At 41.0% G+C, this 20,919-nt stretch overlaps 1 protein-coding gene across 6 annotated transcripts in view; it reads right to left on the bottom strand.

The window, feature by feature from the left end:
- The window catches only part of LOC121619416 (sodium bicarbonate cotransporter 3-like), a 43,653-nt gene that overhangs the window by 4,066 nt on the left and 18,668 nt on the right, over nt 1-20,919 (bottom strand). For 4 of the 6 annotated variants that reach the window (XM_041955123.1, XM_041955122.1, XM_041955118.1 and 1 more), the window contains exons 3-22: nt 20,073-20,222; nt 17,645-17,783; nt 16,281-16,441; nt 15,913-16,101; nt 10,780-10,859; nt 9,795-9,952; nt 8,975-9,062; nt 8,578-8,724; nt 8,112-8,218; nt 6,324-6,498; nt 5,143-5,276; nt 4,713-4,958; nt 4,100-4,205; nt 3,646-3,807; nt 3,001-3,114; nt 2,620-2,781; nt 1,430-1,681; nt 1,085-1,153; nt 647-820; nt 243-380 (exon numbers count right to left, since the gene is read on the bottom strand). In XM_041955123.1, the coding sequence (XP_041811057.1) occupies nt 243-380; nt 647-820; nt 1,085-1,153; nt 1,430-1,681; nt 2,620-2,781; nt 3,001-3,114; nt 3,646-3,807; nt 4,100-4,205; nt 4,713-4,958; nt 5,143-5,276; nt 6,324-6,498; nt 8,112-8,218; nt 8,578-8,724; nt 8,975-9,062; nt 9,795-9,952; nt 10,780-10,859; nt 15,913-16,101; nt 16,281-16,441; nt 17,645-17,783; nt 20,073-20,222 (2,951 nt within the window). Of the gene's footprint in view, nt 1-242; nt 381-646; nt 821-1,084; nt 1,154-1,429; nt 1,682-2,619; nt 2,782-3,000; nt 3,115-3,645; nt 3,808-4,099; nt 4,206-4,712; nt 4,959-5,142; nt 5,277-6,323; nt 6,499-8,111; nt 8,219-8,577; nt 8,725-8,974; nt 9,063-9,794; nt 9,953-10,743; nt 10,860-14,542; nt 14,915-15,912; nt 16,102-16,280; nt 16,442-17,644; nt 17,784-20,072; nt 20,223-20,919 lie in introns of all 6 variants that reach the window. The other 2 variants (XM_041955124.1, XM_041955121.1) reach the window with 2 other exon arrangements.

The following is a 20,919-nucleotide window of genomic DNA, read 5'->3' as shown; positions in this document are numbered from 1 at the left end:
AGAGGCACCACGCTGGTTACATAAGGCAAAAAAATGTCTTCTTGGTTCTACACCTAAAGACAAAAGTTTGAGTGAATTCAGTTGTGATTTTCTCCAATTTGGCAGTTCAAGTGTGTTTCTTTCTTTTGAAGTACAAAAACACTTGAACATGAAAAGGCTGCTTTAATTAGAGTCTAACTTGCGACTGTCAGGTTACTACAAAGAAAACCCAAAAGAAAGGAACATGATTGATGAAGTTTTACCAGCTTTTCACGTGCTTTCTTTTTCTTGTCGTCCTCTTTCTTCTTCTTGCTTTCTGGCATCAAGTCATCGAGCCAGCTCAGCTCTCGCTTGGTGAAGAAAAAGTCTAGAAGTTTTCGGATAAAGACCAGCGCCAGAACCTGGAGACACACGGATGAAAAATCTACTAGCACAGATTTAACATCTCAAACAGGATTAAAATATAGTACAACAGAATAATAAAACATTTATTACACTGTGAATATACTGAATATCTTATTTCCATCTGACACCACTATGAACAATTATTATGTATCAGTGATATTAGAGAGAGGGACATTCAATGGGTGCAGCTGAACCTGTGTCTTCAGCATATTATGTAGATGTGTGAAAATGTGTGACAGACTTTGAGGTTCGAGGTCATTACCATCATGGGAAACACAACAGCTGCTGCAGAGGCCTTGATGACCCAGAGCAGCACCAAACAGGTGAGCTGCACCAGGGTAAAGATGTGGACCTTCCACAGCGGCACATAGCGCAGATAGATCAGATCAGGCTGGTGCTTGGAAGGCATGCCGAACAGCTTGATTCTGTCGAAAAACTAAAGAGAAATGAGATGAAAGCAGCTCAGTGAGAGACAGATAAGAAGTGCAAATAAAAATGGCTCTAAAGACGAGGGGGGACGAGGAAAAGGCTAAAATTCAATACATTATTCATTTAACAAAGCTTTTAAGGATTCTGAATTATGATCAAAGGTTTGGAACTACATGGGGCAAACTTATCTTTACTGAACAGCTCGTGACTGCAAGTCTGTTCAGAATAAAAGGGCATATTATCTTCAAAGACCAGCAGAGTAGAGTCTTACTTGAATGCCTTTGAGGGAAGAGACACCCATGTATAGAAAGACTCCATACAGGACTGGCATAGGAATAAACTGTAAAGAGCAGAAGTGGAACGACAGAGTATAAGATCAGTTTAAGTGAGTCAACTGACGAAAACGAAAGGCTAACATGGCATTTGCCACATCAGGACACATTAAAAAGACAGAGCAGTAAAAAAATGTGTGGGGTTATCTTTTAAATATGTGCAACATATTTAAAAGATAACCCCCTCGGCACATGAAGGCTACTACGAACCTCTCATTTAGGGTGATTAAAATGTGATGTCATTTCTTTTCCCAAATATTAGTCCAGCGTTTCCCGTGTCTCACCTTGAGCGCTGAGGTCATGAAAACAGAACAACCCATGAGGACAAAGATCATGAATCCAGTGACCCGCTGCTCCCGGATGCCCAGGAACTTTGGCTGCTCTCCTGGAGCAGAGCAGCCAGACTCCAGCTTCAGGCTGTTAACGTGGGAGATGGAGAGGACGGTTGCAGCCACGAACCACGGCAGGCCCATGATGGAGCACACACCCAGCATAAGGGCCACTATCAGCAGGTCCAGGTGATAGCCACAGCCTTTCTGCAGGATACACATTGTACGTTTGAGAGCCAGCCATGAGAAATAAAGATTCAGAATTCAGAACATAATTTTATTTGCCCTTCAGTACTTGCAATACTGAGTTGCAAATCTTTGCCTTATGAATTTTTAAGGTGAACTGAATTTATTTTTAAAATAGCAGCAGTGTAGAACCCAGAGGCATAAAAATACCTCAGAAAAAAGCTGAAACAGATTATAGCTGAAGCAATTCTGAGAGACGAAAAACAGCAAAGGAACAGACAAGACTATAATTAAGGATGACGGAAAGGGGGAGAGAGAGGAATAGTGAGAGAATGAGCGGCAGCAGAGGAAAACAGGTGTAGAGAGAGTGAAGAACTGAATGTTCAGATAGAAGGAGAGCAAGCTGAAGAGCCACAAATGAGCAAGTAATGAGAAAAAAAACAGACAGATTGGTGACACAGAGTGCAGTTTAAGACTTTCTGCTGATGATGTTTTACACAACAAAATCTATGCAGGTCAAATGAAAAGACTGCAGTAAAACTCACAGCAGATTCAGTTTTACATGCTCATTCATTATATTAACAGTGCAATCAGACATCGGGTTTCCCATCCAAGAACTACAATACTAACTTCAACATTTTACTGATGTTCAATCACTGCACCATATTTGTTGTTTGCCAGATGTTTTTTCTTTATAAGAAACACAATCCAGCATTTGGGATAAAACCAATTTCCAGGTCAATTCTGATTATACAGAACCACTTTCTCAAAAAAACAAATATATAATACATTTGGTACATTCATACATTTGTTTAAGTGTCAACAGAAATTCAAAATATGACTTACATGTTTTTTTTGTACTGCTGGACATTAAAGAAGGGATAGACAGACACCACAGGTAATAGCAAAGACTTCTAGGATACTATAACACTGCTAAAAGGCGCGCAGGCAGGTCTGACCTTGAGCTTGTGCTCCTTGCGGTTGATGATGACTGCAGTGATCTGCTGGTCCATAAAGATGAGGATGGTGCAGAGCAGGGCAGGAAGTGCCGCCACCAGCAGCGTCCACCAGGGATTTTCTCCTAACGGGTCAATCAGCCAGCCTCGGTTCTTTGAAGTTGGCTGCAGGGAAAACGCAGGGATGGTCTACATTTAGTATATTGCACATACTTATGATAATATATAAAATATTTCACAATGTGCAAATTTTTGTATTGAAAGGACAACATTTATATCTTTGCTTGCAAAAGAATAACATTACAGAGGATGTAATAATATGTGATGTCACCGTGTCATTTAAACATACATGTATAAAGAAGACATGTTGGAATAGATGCCTACCTCAAAGCGGTCAGGGACATTCAGCTTAGGAGAGGGGATCCCCATTAGATAGTCCACCAGCACCATGATCATGATGGTTATAAACACAGCGAAATCACTGATAGTGGATCGCACCTATAAGACACACACACGCACACAAACAGGCACACAAGCACAAGCAACACAACTGTATTTATTTATCTATTCATCTATGACTTGCAACTGAGCATGCATGCTGTTTTCTACTGTCACTCACAAACACACAGCCACAAAATAGAAGCTGCTCCACTCCTATCCAGTAAGCATTTGACTTTTTCTAAGAACGTACAGTTAGTGATTCTGTGGAAGGGTGGATACAGACCATAATTTGCATGGGATGCAGAGGAGTGTAGCCTTCGTGTAGATAATAATTACATTTGTGTCAACAGCAAAAGCATAACAACTCAGACAATACCAGCACCTGCCTACACAGAACACCAAGTGATAATAGACAGTGTGTGGGTGGAAGCAAGCTTTTCCTTCTGTACATGAGTTTGCTCTTGCATACAAGGGATATTAGTGTAAACAATTATATAGTGTAGCAAGACCTACACACTGTTACAGAGATACAGAAAAAAAAACTATTCAGATGTGAATTCATTGATATTCATTCTCTAACCATCTCACCTTGGTGGGAAAATATCTCTCCGTCTTGAACTGCTTAAGGAAGGAGGATAGGCAGAAGGTGGTGAAGAAGAGGATGATGGACCAGAAAAGAACATCTGGGATGTAGGGCCCATGATGACCGCAGGCAGGACCCAAAAACTCCCCATGGAGCTTCTTGCACATCTAGAGCAAAAGGAGCATTAGGTGAGTACTATAATATGAATTTTGATAAGCTGTTCCAGTACTGCAGTTTTTTGGCAGTCTCATCGTGGTTCTATTAGTGGCAGAAGTAGCTCCCATTAATGCATCAGTGTTAATGTGCCTGACCTTCATCTGTATGAATTAGTGAGTTCGCGTGAGTGCAGGAATGCATGTACAAAGCTGGCTGATGATGTTTGCTCAACACATCCTACACATTTGAGTGTGGGTGTGATTCCCACTAATCACACTAGAGATCACGGTGAGCTGGTCTCACCGAAACATTGAGGCTACTCCATGGAATAGAGTCTGGGCTGTATCCTGTCTGGTTCCACTTCTGCATCATCTTATCTGAGGCGTTGACTGGTGCGGAGCACTGGCACCTGGAGACAAGAGAACAAATGCTGAACAAAGTATGCGCTTATCTTAAAATGAAAAATGTTCATTTTGAAGTTAAGTAAATAAATAGGATGCAGCCAAATCTGCTAGCATCAGTTGTTTTTAAATGTGGTATTTTGCAAGGAGGTTGTTTTCATTGCAGTGCTGGGGAAGACATGTACTTGGATCAGATCAAGCCACTGCAATTACAATTTTCAGCATTTGTGAGCATTACACATACTTCATGTACCCCTTTGGCAAACATGAAATCCTGACCTGAAGAGTGTATTAAAAAGGGGACATGTTAGCTCCAATTCTGACACAGCAGCAAAATCTGTTGAAAAATAAAAAATAAAAAAAGCTACTTTGTCACTGAAGAATAATTTGATTTAATGCAGTACGAAATAAATACATATTCTTAATTGAACTGTAAATAGTCAGCAAATATTGCAAGAATACCACTACTAAACTTAAATATAGAAGTAACATCCCAGTAAAATCTCAGTACTCACGAATACTGGGTGAGGTTTTCCAAGTCATTGTGCATGTTGACAGGGTAGTGTTCTCCGAGGTGAAAGAGCTTCTCTAGAGCCTCGTAGATGAAGATGATGCAGATGAGCGCAGCGAAGGCCTCCTCTGTGAATCGGGTGATGTAGCAGACCAAGGAGCTAGCGTCTGTGGCCACCAGGACCAAACAAAGGAAGGCTGTCCACAGACCAATGCTGGTCCGCAGCGACAGGTACGACAGGTCATAGTCACTGAGAATGACAGACAAAGGTGACATGGAGGAGGATGAATGCAGGTATACAATGCACATTAGGGCCCATTAGGCTATTGGAATCCTCAAAACACAATGCTGTATACTGTGCAGACTACTTAGTCTTATCAATATTTCGACTATTTCATTATATCACAGCAAAAAGCTAAATTGCTTAAACTTACTTGCAGAACTTGAAAAGGATCTTTTCAAAAACTAAAACAGGACCTGTGCTGCCAAGAATAGTGAGGGGCTGTCCTGCAAACATGGAGTATGCCACTCCTGTCAGTGAGGCCCCAAATAGAGACTCTATGGCACTCTGTAGACACAGAGGAGAGGGAAGGAGTCAGGGTGGATGGAGGAGGTAAAACCACACAAAGGAGGACAGAGAGGGAAAGGCTAAAGGCAAAAACAGAGAGGTGAAGAAGAAACCTGCAACCAGAGCGCAGAGAGTTTTGATTAACAGGCACTCTGGGCTGTGTCTGAGAGGCTAGATAAACGTTTCAAATGTTTCCACCCTGCTGACTTGTCCGAAGTCATATCTCTGTTTAGACCCGGCCTGCTGAGTTTAATCAGACGCATCACACACACCAGCACACAGCTTGTGCCTATGCCAACAGTCCCCTGTCCTACTAAGGACATCTGGGTAAAAAGGAGACTGTGCCAAACAGACAGTGAGCAAGCGGGAGCAATAAAAAGACAGAGTCAATATATATAGAATAGCTTGCAGTGTGATGCCACATTAGTGTATGGGAGGCTGAATAATCATCAGATCTTATTTTGGACTGAGAATAAAGACCTCACAGTGAACAATATCCACATAAATGAATATGCAAAGGCACGGACAAAGTGGGTGAAAGATTATGGTGACTTTTCTTGACACACTAAATGACCTGATTAAAAAATGGATGAAATCGGGTGGTTGGAAAACATTTCTTCCTTGACAAACAGCAGTGAGGGTTATGAATGAGATAGACTATATGCAGAGCATCACACCTGCACTGAAACCCTATACCACGTACTGCATGTAAGAGCATATATATTTGGTGAATGTTAAATTTCATGGGGGAATAAAGCATTCTTGTTGCACACAGTGCTTGAGGGAGGCTATGGGATGCTACATCGGATTTGCTTTAACCTTCGGATTTTAGGAACTTAAAATCAGAGCATTTAACATTTCAGCACAGAGCTCATAGAAAAATCTTTAACATATTTATGTATGTATGGCCACCAAATGGTACAGGTTCTGTATATCTGATTTGATAGAACATGGCACTTAGACAACCAGGGGGTAGGGGTCTGATGCCCACTGGGTTCATGAAATGCACACGTGACCGACTTTTAAGTGCCAAGCTTTTGGACTCACGATGTTGCCTTTTGTTGCCTCCCCAAGCAGACCTCCAAATGTGATGACTGGGGACATGCAGGCGCAGTAGAGGAACAGGATGGAGGCTAGACACTGCAGACTGAGGGCGTCCCTGATGTCGCTCCAGTAGAATGGTAACTTGCGCTTGATGTCCAGGATCAGACCACCAAATATCCTGCAAGAAGAGAGAGGTAGTTAATAATTTCAAGTAATAGCGCACAATTATATTACATAGTAATAGTGTAATGGATACTTTCAAGTGAACATATCTAATTTAGTGTCACATAAACTCTATTAATATGAAGCAGTTCTTTACCTTTCAATTCCACTGAGAATATTTAAGGAATTAAATTAAAAAATGTGCAACAGCGATTAAGATAGCAAACAGCCATTATTTTTATTATTCATCTTATGATCCTTAAAGCCTGGTAACACTATCACTAGTATTGCTATTCTTATTATATGATAATGCATCAGAATCTTCATGTTGTTCTATTTAAATGCAGAGCAATTATAAGGTGATTAAAACTGCAATTTTGAACAATGGCTATTTACTCTGTGTTGAGACCATTTTTTATTTTTTTTGCTTGAACAGTGTTGTGTGCTTGCGAGTGTGTATTCTTATAATATTAAATCCCAAAACACTGTGATCTTGCTGCTGAGTCCAAATTATTTTTGCTTCATACAAATATTGTTGAATGTTGAATGACTTCCCGCCCAACCAGCCTTCCGCTGTTTCTGCCTATCGTTACTTTGTCTTTGAGAGACTACATTTCTCTCCTTGTATATATTCTTTTCTTTTCTCTGACACCTGCCCAATTGCTCTGCTATGAGGTCTTCTTTCATTTTGTTTTCCCCCGACACCTCTGGAATAACCTCTATTCTCTGCCTCCGCGAACCCCGCTGTTTCTTTTCTACGGCATGTTTCTGATAGCTTTCTTTACATTAGCTTCTTGCACTTCTGTACACTCCTCTGTCCCCCAGTCACTCACTCATAAGCCTTTTATAGTAGCAGTGAAAAGGAGAGTGAATCTGTAAATAATACAGCGCCTCCCAACTGATGTGTATGTGTGCAGAGTGTGTTTGTGTGTGTGTGTGTGCCTGTCTGAGGTTTCAAATAAACACTCCTCCTCGCTGTGTGGCCTGCGCTCTAGAGACCCAGCATGAGCTACCCATAAATGTCAGCATCTGAGGTTCACAGAGTGCAGTAGAGATGTGTCTGCTAAAACATATATTAGTGATGTTAGCTATTAAAAATTGTACTCCACTTTAATGACACGTGAGGAACCTCACAGAAACATTTTTACTGAATCCTTGTTTACAGATCAACCACTATTTATGTCTTCATGTGTTGATTTGTATTTGGTTAAATGTTAAATGTTTTGTTATTTGTGTGAAACAGTGTATTTTTTTTTTGAGATGAAAGAAAAAATGTCAGAAAAATATTCTGATAATAAAGTGAAATCAAACCAAGCAAAATTTTAGAGCTTTTGCAAAAATATATTCTCACTGTTGTAACCACAAATAAATTTCTGCAATTAAAGAGCATGAAATGAGCTCCTTAGTTTCTGAGGTGAGTTTCCCCCTGCATCTCTTGTTAACAAGAGGCACTTTGTCTCAACATAATGAACGTCATATATTAAGCATACCTACTTGTGCTAATGAAACAATCAAACATCAACCATTTCTTTGTCAACTTTTTTACTCACACAAGTGATATTAATATGGATTACTGGAGTAAGTAAGTCCAGTAAGCATTTTAAATCAATAGAATGGCGCTAAACTCACCTCCCGGTCCTCTGCAGCTCAGGCCCTGCGTGATGGTCTTCCTCTTTTTCCAGCTCTCCAGCTGGAGACGCAGTGCCGTTGGGCTGAGACGGCCTCTTCCTCTTCATCTGCAGGTCAAAGGACATTTAAATGTAATGTAGCTGCATGCATTTTAATACCCTTGCTGTCATGATGCTTTACATCCATAAGGGGGCACTCTCAGTGTGACTATAGTGGCATATAGAATTACACATACTGAAAAGTCACTGGAGTCAATAAAAATTTCACTGTTACAGTTTGTAAGACCAGTCTTTTATACAGTAAATTAGGCAGCAGATTTCTGTATGTTTGTTGTACATGTCAATTTAAGTGATTCCATAAATGATTCCATATGTCAAAACACAATATGGATTAAGTTTAAAACATAAACACACATTTATATGTACTATTCACCAAGTACACATTAAATAATAAGGGAATCACTCACCTGAGATGGGACATTCTTGGGGGGCTCAATCCGGATTGTGGGGTCCCATTCTCCAGGAGGCAGGACAGTCACTTGATCGAGGAACTCGTCTATCCCCGAGAGGAGATCCGTTCGGTCTTTCGCCTTGTATGCCACATCGTGGAATATCTACATAATGAATATTATTGGGAGTTATTCAATGTCTCTGCAACATGATGTTTAACTGTTCACAGCAAGGTCAATAATTCACCTTATGTTCAAGGAGAGGGCAGAGTACCAAATCAATCATTAGCAACCCAGCGTGCATCTTAAATATAGATACAATTCAAACTAAACCAGATAATCTTTAATACAGTTTTAGGACATGCTGAAACAGCTGAAATAAGTTACACCAAGGATCTCCCTTTCCTTCCCTCACCTCATCTGTCATTAGCGTAGCCATGGATCTGCCAATCTCATGGTACTGGGGCCCTTTGCCATGAGGACCCAAAAGCAGGAAAAGAAACCTTTGAACAAGACAAGCACTCATTAAATACATTATGAATAACACTGACCTCAATGTTGAACTGTGTTCACTTTGAGAAGTTTTCTTGTAAACAGTGAAATCAACATTTATTGTTTCTCACTCAAATGCATTGTATGCATCCCTGAGGTCTAACAGACATGTTGAAGGCATGTCGACCCTTATAAAACCTCTGCAAAGCCAATCTCTAAAAATATTTTGATGCCTGCATTGTTTACATCCATGTTCGCAAGCTAGCAGTCTTCTCCCCTGCCTTTGCTGTCATAGTCTTATGTTTCTTGTCATGTTACTGCTATTGATTAGTGGAATAGAGTGAAACCATCAGCAGGAATGTGAATGACATGCTGATTGTAATTAAAAAATGTTTTGCCTCACTGTACAAAAAAAAATACTTGTTAATACTAAGTTTCAAAGAAAACCAAAGTTGTCTGTCCATTTTTTCCACAGCTTTGCTTTCTGGTGTGCAATGAGCATTAGAGCTTTGCAGCTCGTGTGGCTATAGACTCTTAGCTGTGTTACTTAATAGATTACAGACAGGGACACTGACACACAACCACAGCCAGAACCGCAGTAAATCCCCAGGTTAGATTAGCCCCAAGTGAAAAGGGCTTTTACAAATGACTTTGTCAGTTTGCTTTATATTACTGCCAGAGTATAATAATTTGTCAGAGTTAACAACTTTATCATGATATTATTCAATTCCTAATTATTGTACCTCGTGGGCACAGGCACCTCTGTGAGGCCTGTGATTAGGACTGCAGGGGACAGTCGTACAAAAGCAATTATGGGCTTCTCCAGAAAGTCCACTTCTCCAACCAGTACGTTGGACGCCTCAGCACCCGGGGGAATCTTTTTCATGAAATTCATGTCCACCTGAAACCAACGCAACCAATGACACTGAAGAATCAGATATACAGGCAACTCGTAATAAGAAACAGATGGAAAACAGAAAGAAAAAAGAGAAAGTTGTGAGAAAGAATGGGGGACTAGTTGACAAGAACAGGCATGCAAACAGAGATGAAGAAGTACAGCAGATGTAAGAGATGGCAGCAGGTCGTTTGGATGCTATGATAACTAATGAAAGGCAAGTTAGCAGCATAAACAACGACAAGGTACTGAGCAAAGATCGTCCATTGCTGTGAAGCATCTCTAATGTTAAAAACAGCTCTGAGCATGGTGTGATGGTAACAGTCACTTGTCCCTGTGTAGAAATGACTGTGCCTTCATCTCTCTTTTGTATCCTATGACTCATATATAAACACTGCACCTTAGTTTCTGGCAGTCATACTGGATGGTTTTATAATGATAACTACTTATGGCGGCCTGCCATTTCATTTACTGGATTAGGAACTACAAAATGGTGGGATGAATGGAAGCCATGCGAGGTAAGAATTCTCAAAACTAAACACAGTTACATAACCACGTTGGACTTCCATCATCTGATCTTAGTCCTTTACAGGTGGAGCAATGACTGAAGATGCCTCTTACTGAGCCCAGAAGAAAAGGGCTGATGGGTATGTGATGGTGGCTCTCATACAGGTGGTTTCAACACAGACCACTGAAATGTCTGTGGAAGCTCAGCAACTGAGGAAAGACACTGATGAAGTCATGGGCCCTTCCACCATGACGGACTGTTTCTGTGCTCAGTACTGTTGTTGGGTTACCTTGCTGAAGTCGACACTGCTGCTTTCTCTACTGACCCCTACTTTGGACGGCCTCCTCTCCGCTGCCTTGTTGCCATCCAGGTTGTTTGGGACAGAGTTTGGAGACACCAGTGGTCCTGGGAGGGACAGGGGGAGAGGAAGGGCAGGAGAGACAAAGCAATGATGGACACCGTGTAAGTACTTGGGAAGCAAAGACTGGTCCGAACAGCAGTGTGGTTTCTCCATGAAATGCTACTTTCGATGTCATTATTAAATGCCATTCTTTGAAGAAATGGGAAAAATTGCTCTTTGTTTATTTTCATCTGTGACAGACTGCTAGTTTATGGCATGGGCTCATCAAATGAGAGGCAATTTCACAGGCGTTTTACTCATTTTTGAGGTCAGTTCTTGGCAAGCAAACCTGACACAAAATAATGAAGTCACACTTCTGCCCACACAGGTCTAAAATGACTAAAATAGAACAGACAGGCCAACAAGCTGAGAATATACAAAGTAGCTAAGATGTTTATCAGTTGGATTTGCTGTTTAATATTTCACATTTTTGGCTGCAAGTGAAATCGTTTCTTCCACCACAGCCATTACTTGCAGGATGTGTTGATTTGGTACAGAGCTGCAACACTGTGATGTCTCTCCACAGGGAAGACGATATATTTCACAAAGCGCTGTTGTTGGTTGCTCCCCGTCTGTTGAGCTCATTACTCTGGCGCTTAAGTCAGTCCTGCTTAGATTGAATTCATGTCAGCTCTGAGCTAAAGGTGAGTGGATGTGTTTGATATGCCTGACAGTTCACCTTCCTCAGACATCAGCACTTTCAAGTGTTGAAGCTCTGGTATTTCTGTGCATAACTGGCTGCACACTTCGACATTGCTTATGTGATTTGAGCCATACCAGATACAGGAAACGCTAGCACTTGAGGTGACATGAGAGTGGGAGATGAAATGAAGGAGTAATGTATTTGAATCATAGGATGGGATTATGTAACACTTCTTTTACCAGGTTTTCCTTCTTTTCTTATCCACATCGACACGTTTCTCATTTTGCCATCAGGAAGCAATCAAGCCAATGTCAAACAAAACCCATTTTTGAAGGCTTAAGCAATATGCTACATTCTCAACTACAATCAATCAGGACTCATAATTAAAATGTGCCATTCCTATCAGCATGTGGTTTGGCCAGTGATCCATATCCTTGAACTGTACCCTGGAGTAACCCCAGTGGATGCTGGGTAGCTGTGACTGCTGAACAGGAGCATGATTGCTCACATACCCGACAAAGCCTCTTGGAATAAGAGAGGGATTAGCTTAGGTTGCGTCCACCAACACACTTCATTCAGGAAGGCTAAGCCCTGGAATGCTCCCCCATACTAGCCTTTTATACAGTGGCGTCACAGCGCTACCTCATTCATATGCTAAAGGGGGACATAAATAACTAAAGATTTTCTTACTCTTATGTGGGACTGTTAGCACTGGACTCCTCTGATTAAAAACATGATGATATTCATTCATATTTTCTGTACAGTTGTATGTGTGCATTGTTTGGTCTAGTGGTGCTAATCTATAGTTTTGTCCAGTGTACCAAAACTCAGATTAAAAGCAGATATATACATACAGGAATTATGTAATGACACTATATTACCGTGAGTCTAGATGCGATCATTTTTCTACTTTAAAATGTCCACTGTGTCATAAAAGTGACCAATGGCAGCCCAATGACAAGGAGAAGAAGATCTGAAAAGCTCTTAAGTAGGACCTAGAATACCACGGAGCGAGGGTAGCAATGATTCCCTGCATGCTATGTGTCTTTTACCCATGACTTCATACTCAATGGGTCGACAGCATGTATAAGTATAAATAGCCTCTGGTCAACTCAATTCCACTACGGTACATGTTTAAAAAATGTGAGAACATCTATATCAGTGCATTGTTGACTACAATTATTTCCTTATTAACCTGCACCTAAAAAAATGACTAAATGATACATTAAGGGCATTTTACAGTCTAACACCAACTCTCTGTTGAATACACACTGATATAGTTAGCTATTTTAAGTCAACAGTACATAACAGCGCAGTTTTACAACCTGCAGTGTTATTAAACTGTAATGATGAAGGCTTGAAACCCCCCCTCTGAATAATAACCCACATACTGATGTCAAGATGATTGCTTCTTGGGAAACACTGTATATTTTCCTAGAAGGGGGTACAATTACAGAAGCCTGTCAGCTATAATAAGACTACCCCAACCTTTCAGATTCAGCTCCCTCAAGTGATCACTGGTTCCAATGACCCATACTTTGAAATGGAGCCATTCCCAGAGTGATACAAACACAGACGCACAAACAGTCTAATAATAAACTGACAAGGCTTGGTTTGGGAAGAACAAAAAGTCACTGTAGGTGGCAATATGATCGTACATACAGTACCAAACCACCCACCCTGGTCTCAGGCTTATATTTAGCCATGCTGCTGGCACACGTTGGCCTTGCTCTATCGGGTAAAAGAACGTTTATACTTAGGAATTGATGGGGAGGAAAAGCATGGGTGCCAAATTATGCAATGGGAAAAGCACAAGTTGCATGACATTTATATCTGCATGTCCTCAAAAAGGGGTGTCACCCAAGGCTAAAACAAGCAATAGATGAAAGGATTTAGGGAGCATTATGTCAGTTTCTGTTCTGACTTAACAGTTAGGGAAGCCCCAAGCCTATCTGCGAGATCTGCATCAGAGACCAAGCCATTTTGCTTTTTTTTAATGAATGGTATCTGTAAAAGCCAAATCAATTTTTTCAATCCTTTGTTATAATAAATTGTGCTCTGAATATGTAACCTATAAAAAAGGCCCCCATGTATTCACCTTGAACAGAAGGCACCTTTTCCTAATGCGACAGTTTGAGTGAGTGAAAAATAAAACTACAAGCAGCTTTTGGGTAAAAAGAAAAAAAAGCTCTGCCAAGTTTTGCAGATGCCTATTATTAATTCAAAAAAGTACCCTTGTCCTCTTATATATATATATATATATATATATATATATATATATATATATATATATATATATATACTGTATATACACAGTACATAACCTCTCTGGATCGACTTTCCTGATTTTAATGTAGGCTAACTTGAGATTACTATACTTGATTATGTACTATGCAACTCTATGGTGTAGCTGTCTTGTACATTCTAGCAGACACCCAAAATTAAATGACTCAGACTGTGATCAGTGGCCAAAAGTAAAACAGAAATGATCAGGACATCCCTACTAATCAGTTTTACATGAAACAGCTCGACTGAGAAGAGTGAGATGGGGCAGATTGCTAAATGTGGCAATAACACATCACAGGACACATGATGCAGAATGAGAAAAAGACCCAAACATCGTGGAAGGCAGCCATGCAACCACAGTGAAGGAGGTGTGAAGAGGTTCAGGGCCAAGCAAGGCATAGATGCTGAGGAATGACTTGAAAATGTGTAAGGAGACAGAGAAGGAAAGTTTAAACGGCAAAAAGAAGTGTGGCAAGAACCAGAGGTATTAGTAGAAGAAGAATGGGTCAGTGGAATACATAGCAACAGAGAAGGGAGAGAAACAAGAATCATGAGGCGGAGAAGAGAGAAGTTGTCAAAAACTTTGTGGATAAATACAGTGAAAAAAGCATCTTAGCGAGTGAGCCTTGCTGTGGGTTATAGATGAGATGGCCGCAGGGTTGGAGGGTTGGAAGTTAACAGGGAGCAGAGCTTTCATGCTAGTGCTAGTGTTCTCTGTTCAAGCCGTGACTCACACTGGCAGGCTACACAGATATTTGCCTTCTAAGGGCAGCAGCTCAAGGCCCTGGGATGCCGAGGACGCTCGTCGTCTGAGCTGTGGTGATGCTGCCTCTTCTTCTACAGAGGTCGGTGGATCGTCATCCTCTGGTGGCGATACCACTACCTCAGGGATGCCTTGAGGGCCAGGGCCTGCGCCATGGGTGCGTGACAGGCTTTGGGAAGAGCACCGGAAGGAATCAGGGGTATTTTGAGGGGTGGTGAGGGACGAGGGGCCAGTGTTGGAGGAAGAAGAGGGCAGGAGATGGTTGAGCAGGACGGAGACTCTGGACTCTCGTCTCTGGGAGAGGTTGGAGACAGAGGAAGCTGCCCCTGGCTTGTGGAGAGAGAGACGTGAAGAGGACAGGCCCTCTCCTAATAGAGGAGACAAAGGCAAAAAGGGGAGAGGAGAAGGGAGAGAGAAAAGGAGGGAAAGAAGACGGAGGAGGAAGAGGAATAAGGGATGGAGCAGAGAGGAAAAACATATGAAGTAGGAGTACATCACGAAGATGGTATCTGGAGGAGATGCAGCCGGAAGGGGTGGGCAGCAAAAGCGTGGCAGAGGTGTCGTTAGAGAGACTCGTGCTTGCAAAACGTGAGCAAAAAGCACGATTGTGTGCAAAAGACACTAAGAATGATTCAGTGAGGCATGTAGGAGGGTCCGCAAGGGCCAAACAACTTGTCTCATTCAACACCAAACAAACCAATCACACAACTTGACTGAGGCCTGCATGCAGGAGAGGATGAGTTAGCACGATGTGCACTGTAAGCAAACATGTGCTCTACCACAACATACCAGTCATAAATCCTACACACAAGAATACATCTTACACACACACACACACGCACGCGCACGCGCGCACACACACACACACACACACTTTTGACCTTTCACATTTGCATTTGAGGCTTAATGATACGAAAATGCAAGCCCAACAAGAACCACAGGCACAGAAGTGGAGAAAGTGATATTTCTTTCATTCTTAGAACCGCAGAAGAAATGCTTCAAGATAAAATGCACACCATACATTAACACCACTGTGGGCATGCCCAGTCAAAAAAGACCACACAATGCTGACTCCAGTTGCAGGGAAAGCAATATTTCCTGAATGTCATCCTATGGAGTGAAAACAATCATTAATTCAAACCCCAAGCCAGGCCAGCCAAACAGGTTAGCACAGTCATTAGCACCCAGATTTCTCTTTCACTAGGGGGACCAGCTGCTTCAATATAGATCATTCCCTAGATTTTACTCACTTTACCATCCACCTTCTACGCTGGCATTGAGGGATTTGAACAGTGGATTTTTAGGAACAGCTCCCCAGTGGTGGAAAATATGGAGGAAAAAGAAATACGAGTGCGCAGGATCTCACCGTTTCTTTCAAGCAAGAGTGGGTCAGAATGTTTCTTGCCTATGTCAGCAATGGAGCGCACCAGAGGGATACGATTGCTGAGCTTTCTCTCATTCTGGTGGTGGTGTTTCTTCAGCATGGCTTCCCGCACCTTGGAGCGCAAATCCTCCTTCAGCTGGCCTGATGCTACCATGCTGTCTATCACCATGTCTGATTTATACAAAGGCAGGAGCAGGGACGTAAACACAGCAAGACAAACAAATATTACTGTATACTATAAATCATACGTTTCACCACAATGCTACATTAGAAATACATTAAAATGGTATGAATATCTGTTGAATGAATACATCTTAAAAAGTTATTTAAAAAAGTAATGCAAAATTTACCCGCAATTTCCTCAATGCTGTTGGCCCTCATATCCAGCATGACTGTGCCGTTGAGAATGCAGCTACGCAGTTCAAATAAACTGTGTAGTGACAACGTAGCCACATAGGGCTTACTCCACCTCTCCCCACCATCTTCCACATCCTCTTCAAACTTTAGCCATCTGTAAATAAACACCACAAGAACACACACGCACACACAAAAATGGTTTACTTGAATCCACTAATTATAATTAACAACTAGAATTACCAGCTCGCGGTTGCATGCCTCCACCAATCAATCAAGTTGCACTTTGCATCCGTGCCTGTCCATACTCATAATATATATAGTGAAGACTTTGAAGGAAAAAAGGTAATTAAGTGTATTTTTTGAAAAAATGGAAGTCATCACTATATTGATGTGTATGATTCCAGTGAATAATTTCCATTGAGAAACATTCTGTCTCCACGTAGACACTATTTTACAGAGGAGTACAGAGGTCTGATAGTGAGCTTCATCACACAGTGAAACCACTATCACCTGATGCTCAAAATCAGCAAAACCAGTGATCTTGTGGTGGATTACAGCTTTGCTTCACTGATTTCACACTGAAGTTTACCTTTGACCTTTTGGGTATAAAATATCACTATATAATATCACTTCATCATTATATCCTAGTAGACATTTGTGTGAAAGATTGTCAATTCCTGAGATACAGAGTTCACAAGAATGGGACAGACGGACAGACAACCCACAGAGGCATAAAAAAATAAACATGAGTTTTATTTCAGTGACATCTTGGTCTGGCTCATATAAATTCAGATGTCACTTTTCAGAGTGGATACTGAAGCAGTGCAAACTCAGTAACTTAATCTGTCCTTTTCCTGAACACAAGTTTTATAAGGGAAGGAAATGTCTAAAATGCAAGCCAAGTCACCATTACAATTTCAAACTCCTTAGTAAAATAACCCTTGAGAGGTTTTGGGACCTGAGGCTGAGTAGGAGCTTAGTCTGTGTCTGAGGTAAAATGTTTTAGGATAGCTATACACAGCTAAAAACCAAACTTCACTGCGATTTAGACAATTCTCCCCATCAACCATAACTAAATAAAGTACTTTAATCACAGGGAAGGAACGGAATTCTAATTAAAAAATACCAAATTGCAGAAATGTAAGGTTTAAATCATACTATTAGCAATTTTCATAGTAATGTGCACATTTCCAGTTAACGCCGAATGATTTTATTTTATGACCATGCTACAAAGCTATCACAGACACATTAAAGATCCTGAAAACTGATATCTGTACAAAAAGCCAACGCGTTGATGGCGTTCTGTATTGCTTTCACTTCATGTGGCTGTCACCATGCTGTTGGCCTGCTTTCTGACCTGGCAGTCTCCTTCCATTCAGTGGCACTGCCATCTCTGAAGGAGAGCTCATCCAGCTCAGTGAAGAGGTCATGGGGGACGTGCTCGAGGTCATCGTCCTCTGTACCCAGGATGAACTGGACCCGCTGGGATGGCGTGTCTGCACAAAGAGTGGGCAAGGGCCAACGTTACAATGTTCACAGTGATAACAGAAAAATTCTCATGGGATGTTTTTTTTTCTTTCACGGGCGACCCATCACACATTGCTGCAAAAACACTAACATGTTCAGAAAATCTGTTTTGATTTGTTTTAAGAGGAAGGAAATGCATTTTGTTTGCTAGACCTCAGGGATACATGTTTTGGTGAGTAAGACTGAATGTAAACATAACCTTTGTCCATTTACATGAAAACTCCACAGGGCACCTTTAAGTGGATGTCTTAATCTCAAACATGTGTGTGTGTGTGTGTGTGTGTGTGTCAAAACACAATACCATGCAATATAGGTGCAAAGATAGAGAATCATCTTTGCAACCGCACCCAAAAAAATAGCATCGCTGTTACAGCTTTTCATCCCACTACATGGGACGGAACAAGTCTGCAGGCTTGATGCTAAGAAATCTTGAGAACTGTGCAAGAGAGAATAATGAAAACGTAAATGCTTTCCAGCAATTTTCTTTTCATGTCTGATTGAATTAGTGGGCGGATATCAGGACATCTGGAACCACGGAGAAAACAGAAATAGATATGGCAGATTATGAGACCAAACGCCACAGGGAGGCAGAAATGACTGGGAGCAAAAAAAGGAGTTATTTTCTGTTGACACATGGGTACGCTGTGGTGGTCTACTGTGTATTAAGCACATGTGAATACACTTATATTGATTGCGGCTGCTAACTGTTATTCCATATCAATACCTGAGCATAAAGATGGGCTGTCAAACAGTTTTTCTGGGTCACTAACTTGCTACTGAACCACAAACACAGAATTCAGTAACATTGTTATGCGGGTGACACACAAATTTATTTCCCATTAAAAACCAGCGAATAAGGCCAATTTTCATCAATCCTTATCTTGCCTGTCAGATATAAAGTGCAGGATGTCGGAAAACTTTCTCCGGCTAAATTACAAAAATCTGAAGTCCTTCTTTACCTTTCCTATTTTACAAAAACACCCTGTCTACAAATGTCAAACACTGCAGCCAGAAACTTGGTGTAAATATTTGACAGCAACCTTTCATTTGAAAAACAAATTACAAATGTTGTTCAAGCGTGTTTTTTTCAACTGAGGAGCATCTCAAAAGTTGGTCAATCCAGCTAAGCCCTTACATTGTTGTACACATCAAAACACTTTACACACGATGGCAGACTACATTCTATTCCTTAACCAGTTGTAGTAATTCATACATGGGATGTATTCGGGGTAGAAGATAACAGCTAGTTGGAAAACCCTGCACACTAACTGCATTATTCACTTATAAACAACAAAAAGAAGGATTTGTGTTATTTATTATCTATCATCATCTGCCATCCTCTTATTGAACATGAATTTGCAGAAACAGAGAATAAAGCAGCACATTACAGCACAAGTCTCAATAACCGTAATTCCCAACTCAGCTGCTGGAAGGGATGTGCGTACGTGTCTCTGCTCAAGTGGAATATGTGATGAAAATTTTAAACACCAGCAGTAGGTCCAACTGTGTAAATGAGCAAAGTGTTGTTTCAGAATATTCGTCTTATAAATGACGCTCTGTGCTCTCAGTCAATGCTTAACATGACAACCAGTCTGATAGTATCTTGTTCAATGTTTCTGTTGTTCAAAAAGGACAAGTTAACCCCTTACAGATTTTGCTTTGTCTGGGGATTTATGAGTCTTGCAGTTGAGCTGATGTAGCAACTTCACACACAAACACACTCACACAACGCTTGAAAATGTCATCGCCTTCAGTCAGTGTCAGAGGCTGATTCCCAGTGGCCTTTAAAGCCTTTAAGAGCTGAATGATTTATTCAGAACTGTTTAAAGGTGGAGATACACAGAGGGCTTAAGCAGAGTGGTGCTCTAACCTGGAAATCTGTGCATTGTTAAAGGGGAGTCTCATTCAAACTCACACCTTCACACCTCCCACAACTGTCCTCCAATTGCTTTGCCAAACGAGGTTGAACATGAAGAATTATGTCTACCCATTATTCTGCTTTTTGATGTGTTTTAACTGAAGATGTTTTGTTGCCTTCCAATTGTATCATGCAAGTCCATGACAATGTTAGTCCTTAGTGTATGAAAAAACACAACTGAAGGCTCTCAAAAGTAAACATTAACTGCACGGTAGAGAATACTGTGTTATAGAAAATCAGTAGAGAGAGGTATTTAGAGAGAAAAACATAAATCAGTGGAGTGGGGTTTGGTACTAAATGTGGGCATTAAGACATTTAAGATGAGATGAGAGTTTCCAACCATAAGTGGGGGATTCCCTGCCATCCTCCTTCCCCTCCTCAGACTCTCTCTCTTTCTTCTTTCGGTGGTGTTTGTGTCCTCGGTGGCGATGCCTCCGTTTGCTCTCCCTTCCGAGAGGAACGTGGACGCCTACATACACTGCTCTGTGGCCTGGGGAAAAGAAAAGAAAAGTGCAATTACAATTCAGACACCTTTCCTGACCACTCTCTTTCACTAAAATTAGAAAGGAAAAATTTAGGAATGCAGAAAAAGTATACAAGTACACAAAAATATCATATAACATCTACAACAAGTTCCATCCAGAAACACTGTAACCTCTGCAGGGCAAATTTTGGCTGTTTTCTAATAGAAAAAAATGTTACTTCTTTTTTGCCCAACAATCACAAACAGCAGATTTCTGCCTCTATTAACAGTTATAGCAAACAAACTGACAAAATGCTAAGTCAGACTGTTCCCAGATGAACACCAACAACGTAAACTGAATTCTAAATGCAATAGATCAAAATCAATTTCCAAATGCAAGAAATTATCTGGAATATATAGGCCACATTGTACAACTGACAACAGAATCACAGTCCCAGTCATTTACAAGTAGAGAAGGAAAAGATACACATTAACATTTGAGACAGAAGACAAAGAGCCTCTCTCCATTTCATCTGCTTGAAGGGAAGCAGAGCACAGGATTTAACTTTTTCACCCCTCTTTTTCCCCTTCAATGTTTCATCCACTTCCCTTCATTACTGTTACTGCCACACAGGAACCGTGTTCTGAGATGTAAACGCCCTATTTTCGCCCTGCACTCTCTGCCAATACTCATTCTTCACAGATGAGTCATCGTTCTTTGATT

This window comes from Chelmon rostratus, chromosome 16 (genome assembly GCF_017976325.1).
Source record: "Chelmon rostratus isolate fCheRos1 chromosome 16, fCheRos1.pri, whole genome shotgun sequence".
NCBI classification, from domain to species: Eukaryota; Metazoa; Chordata; class Actinopteri; order Chaetodontiformes; family Chaetodontidae; genus Chelmon; species Chelmon rostratus.
This window is presented reverse-complemented; position numbering and strand designations above follow the sequence as displayed.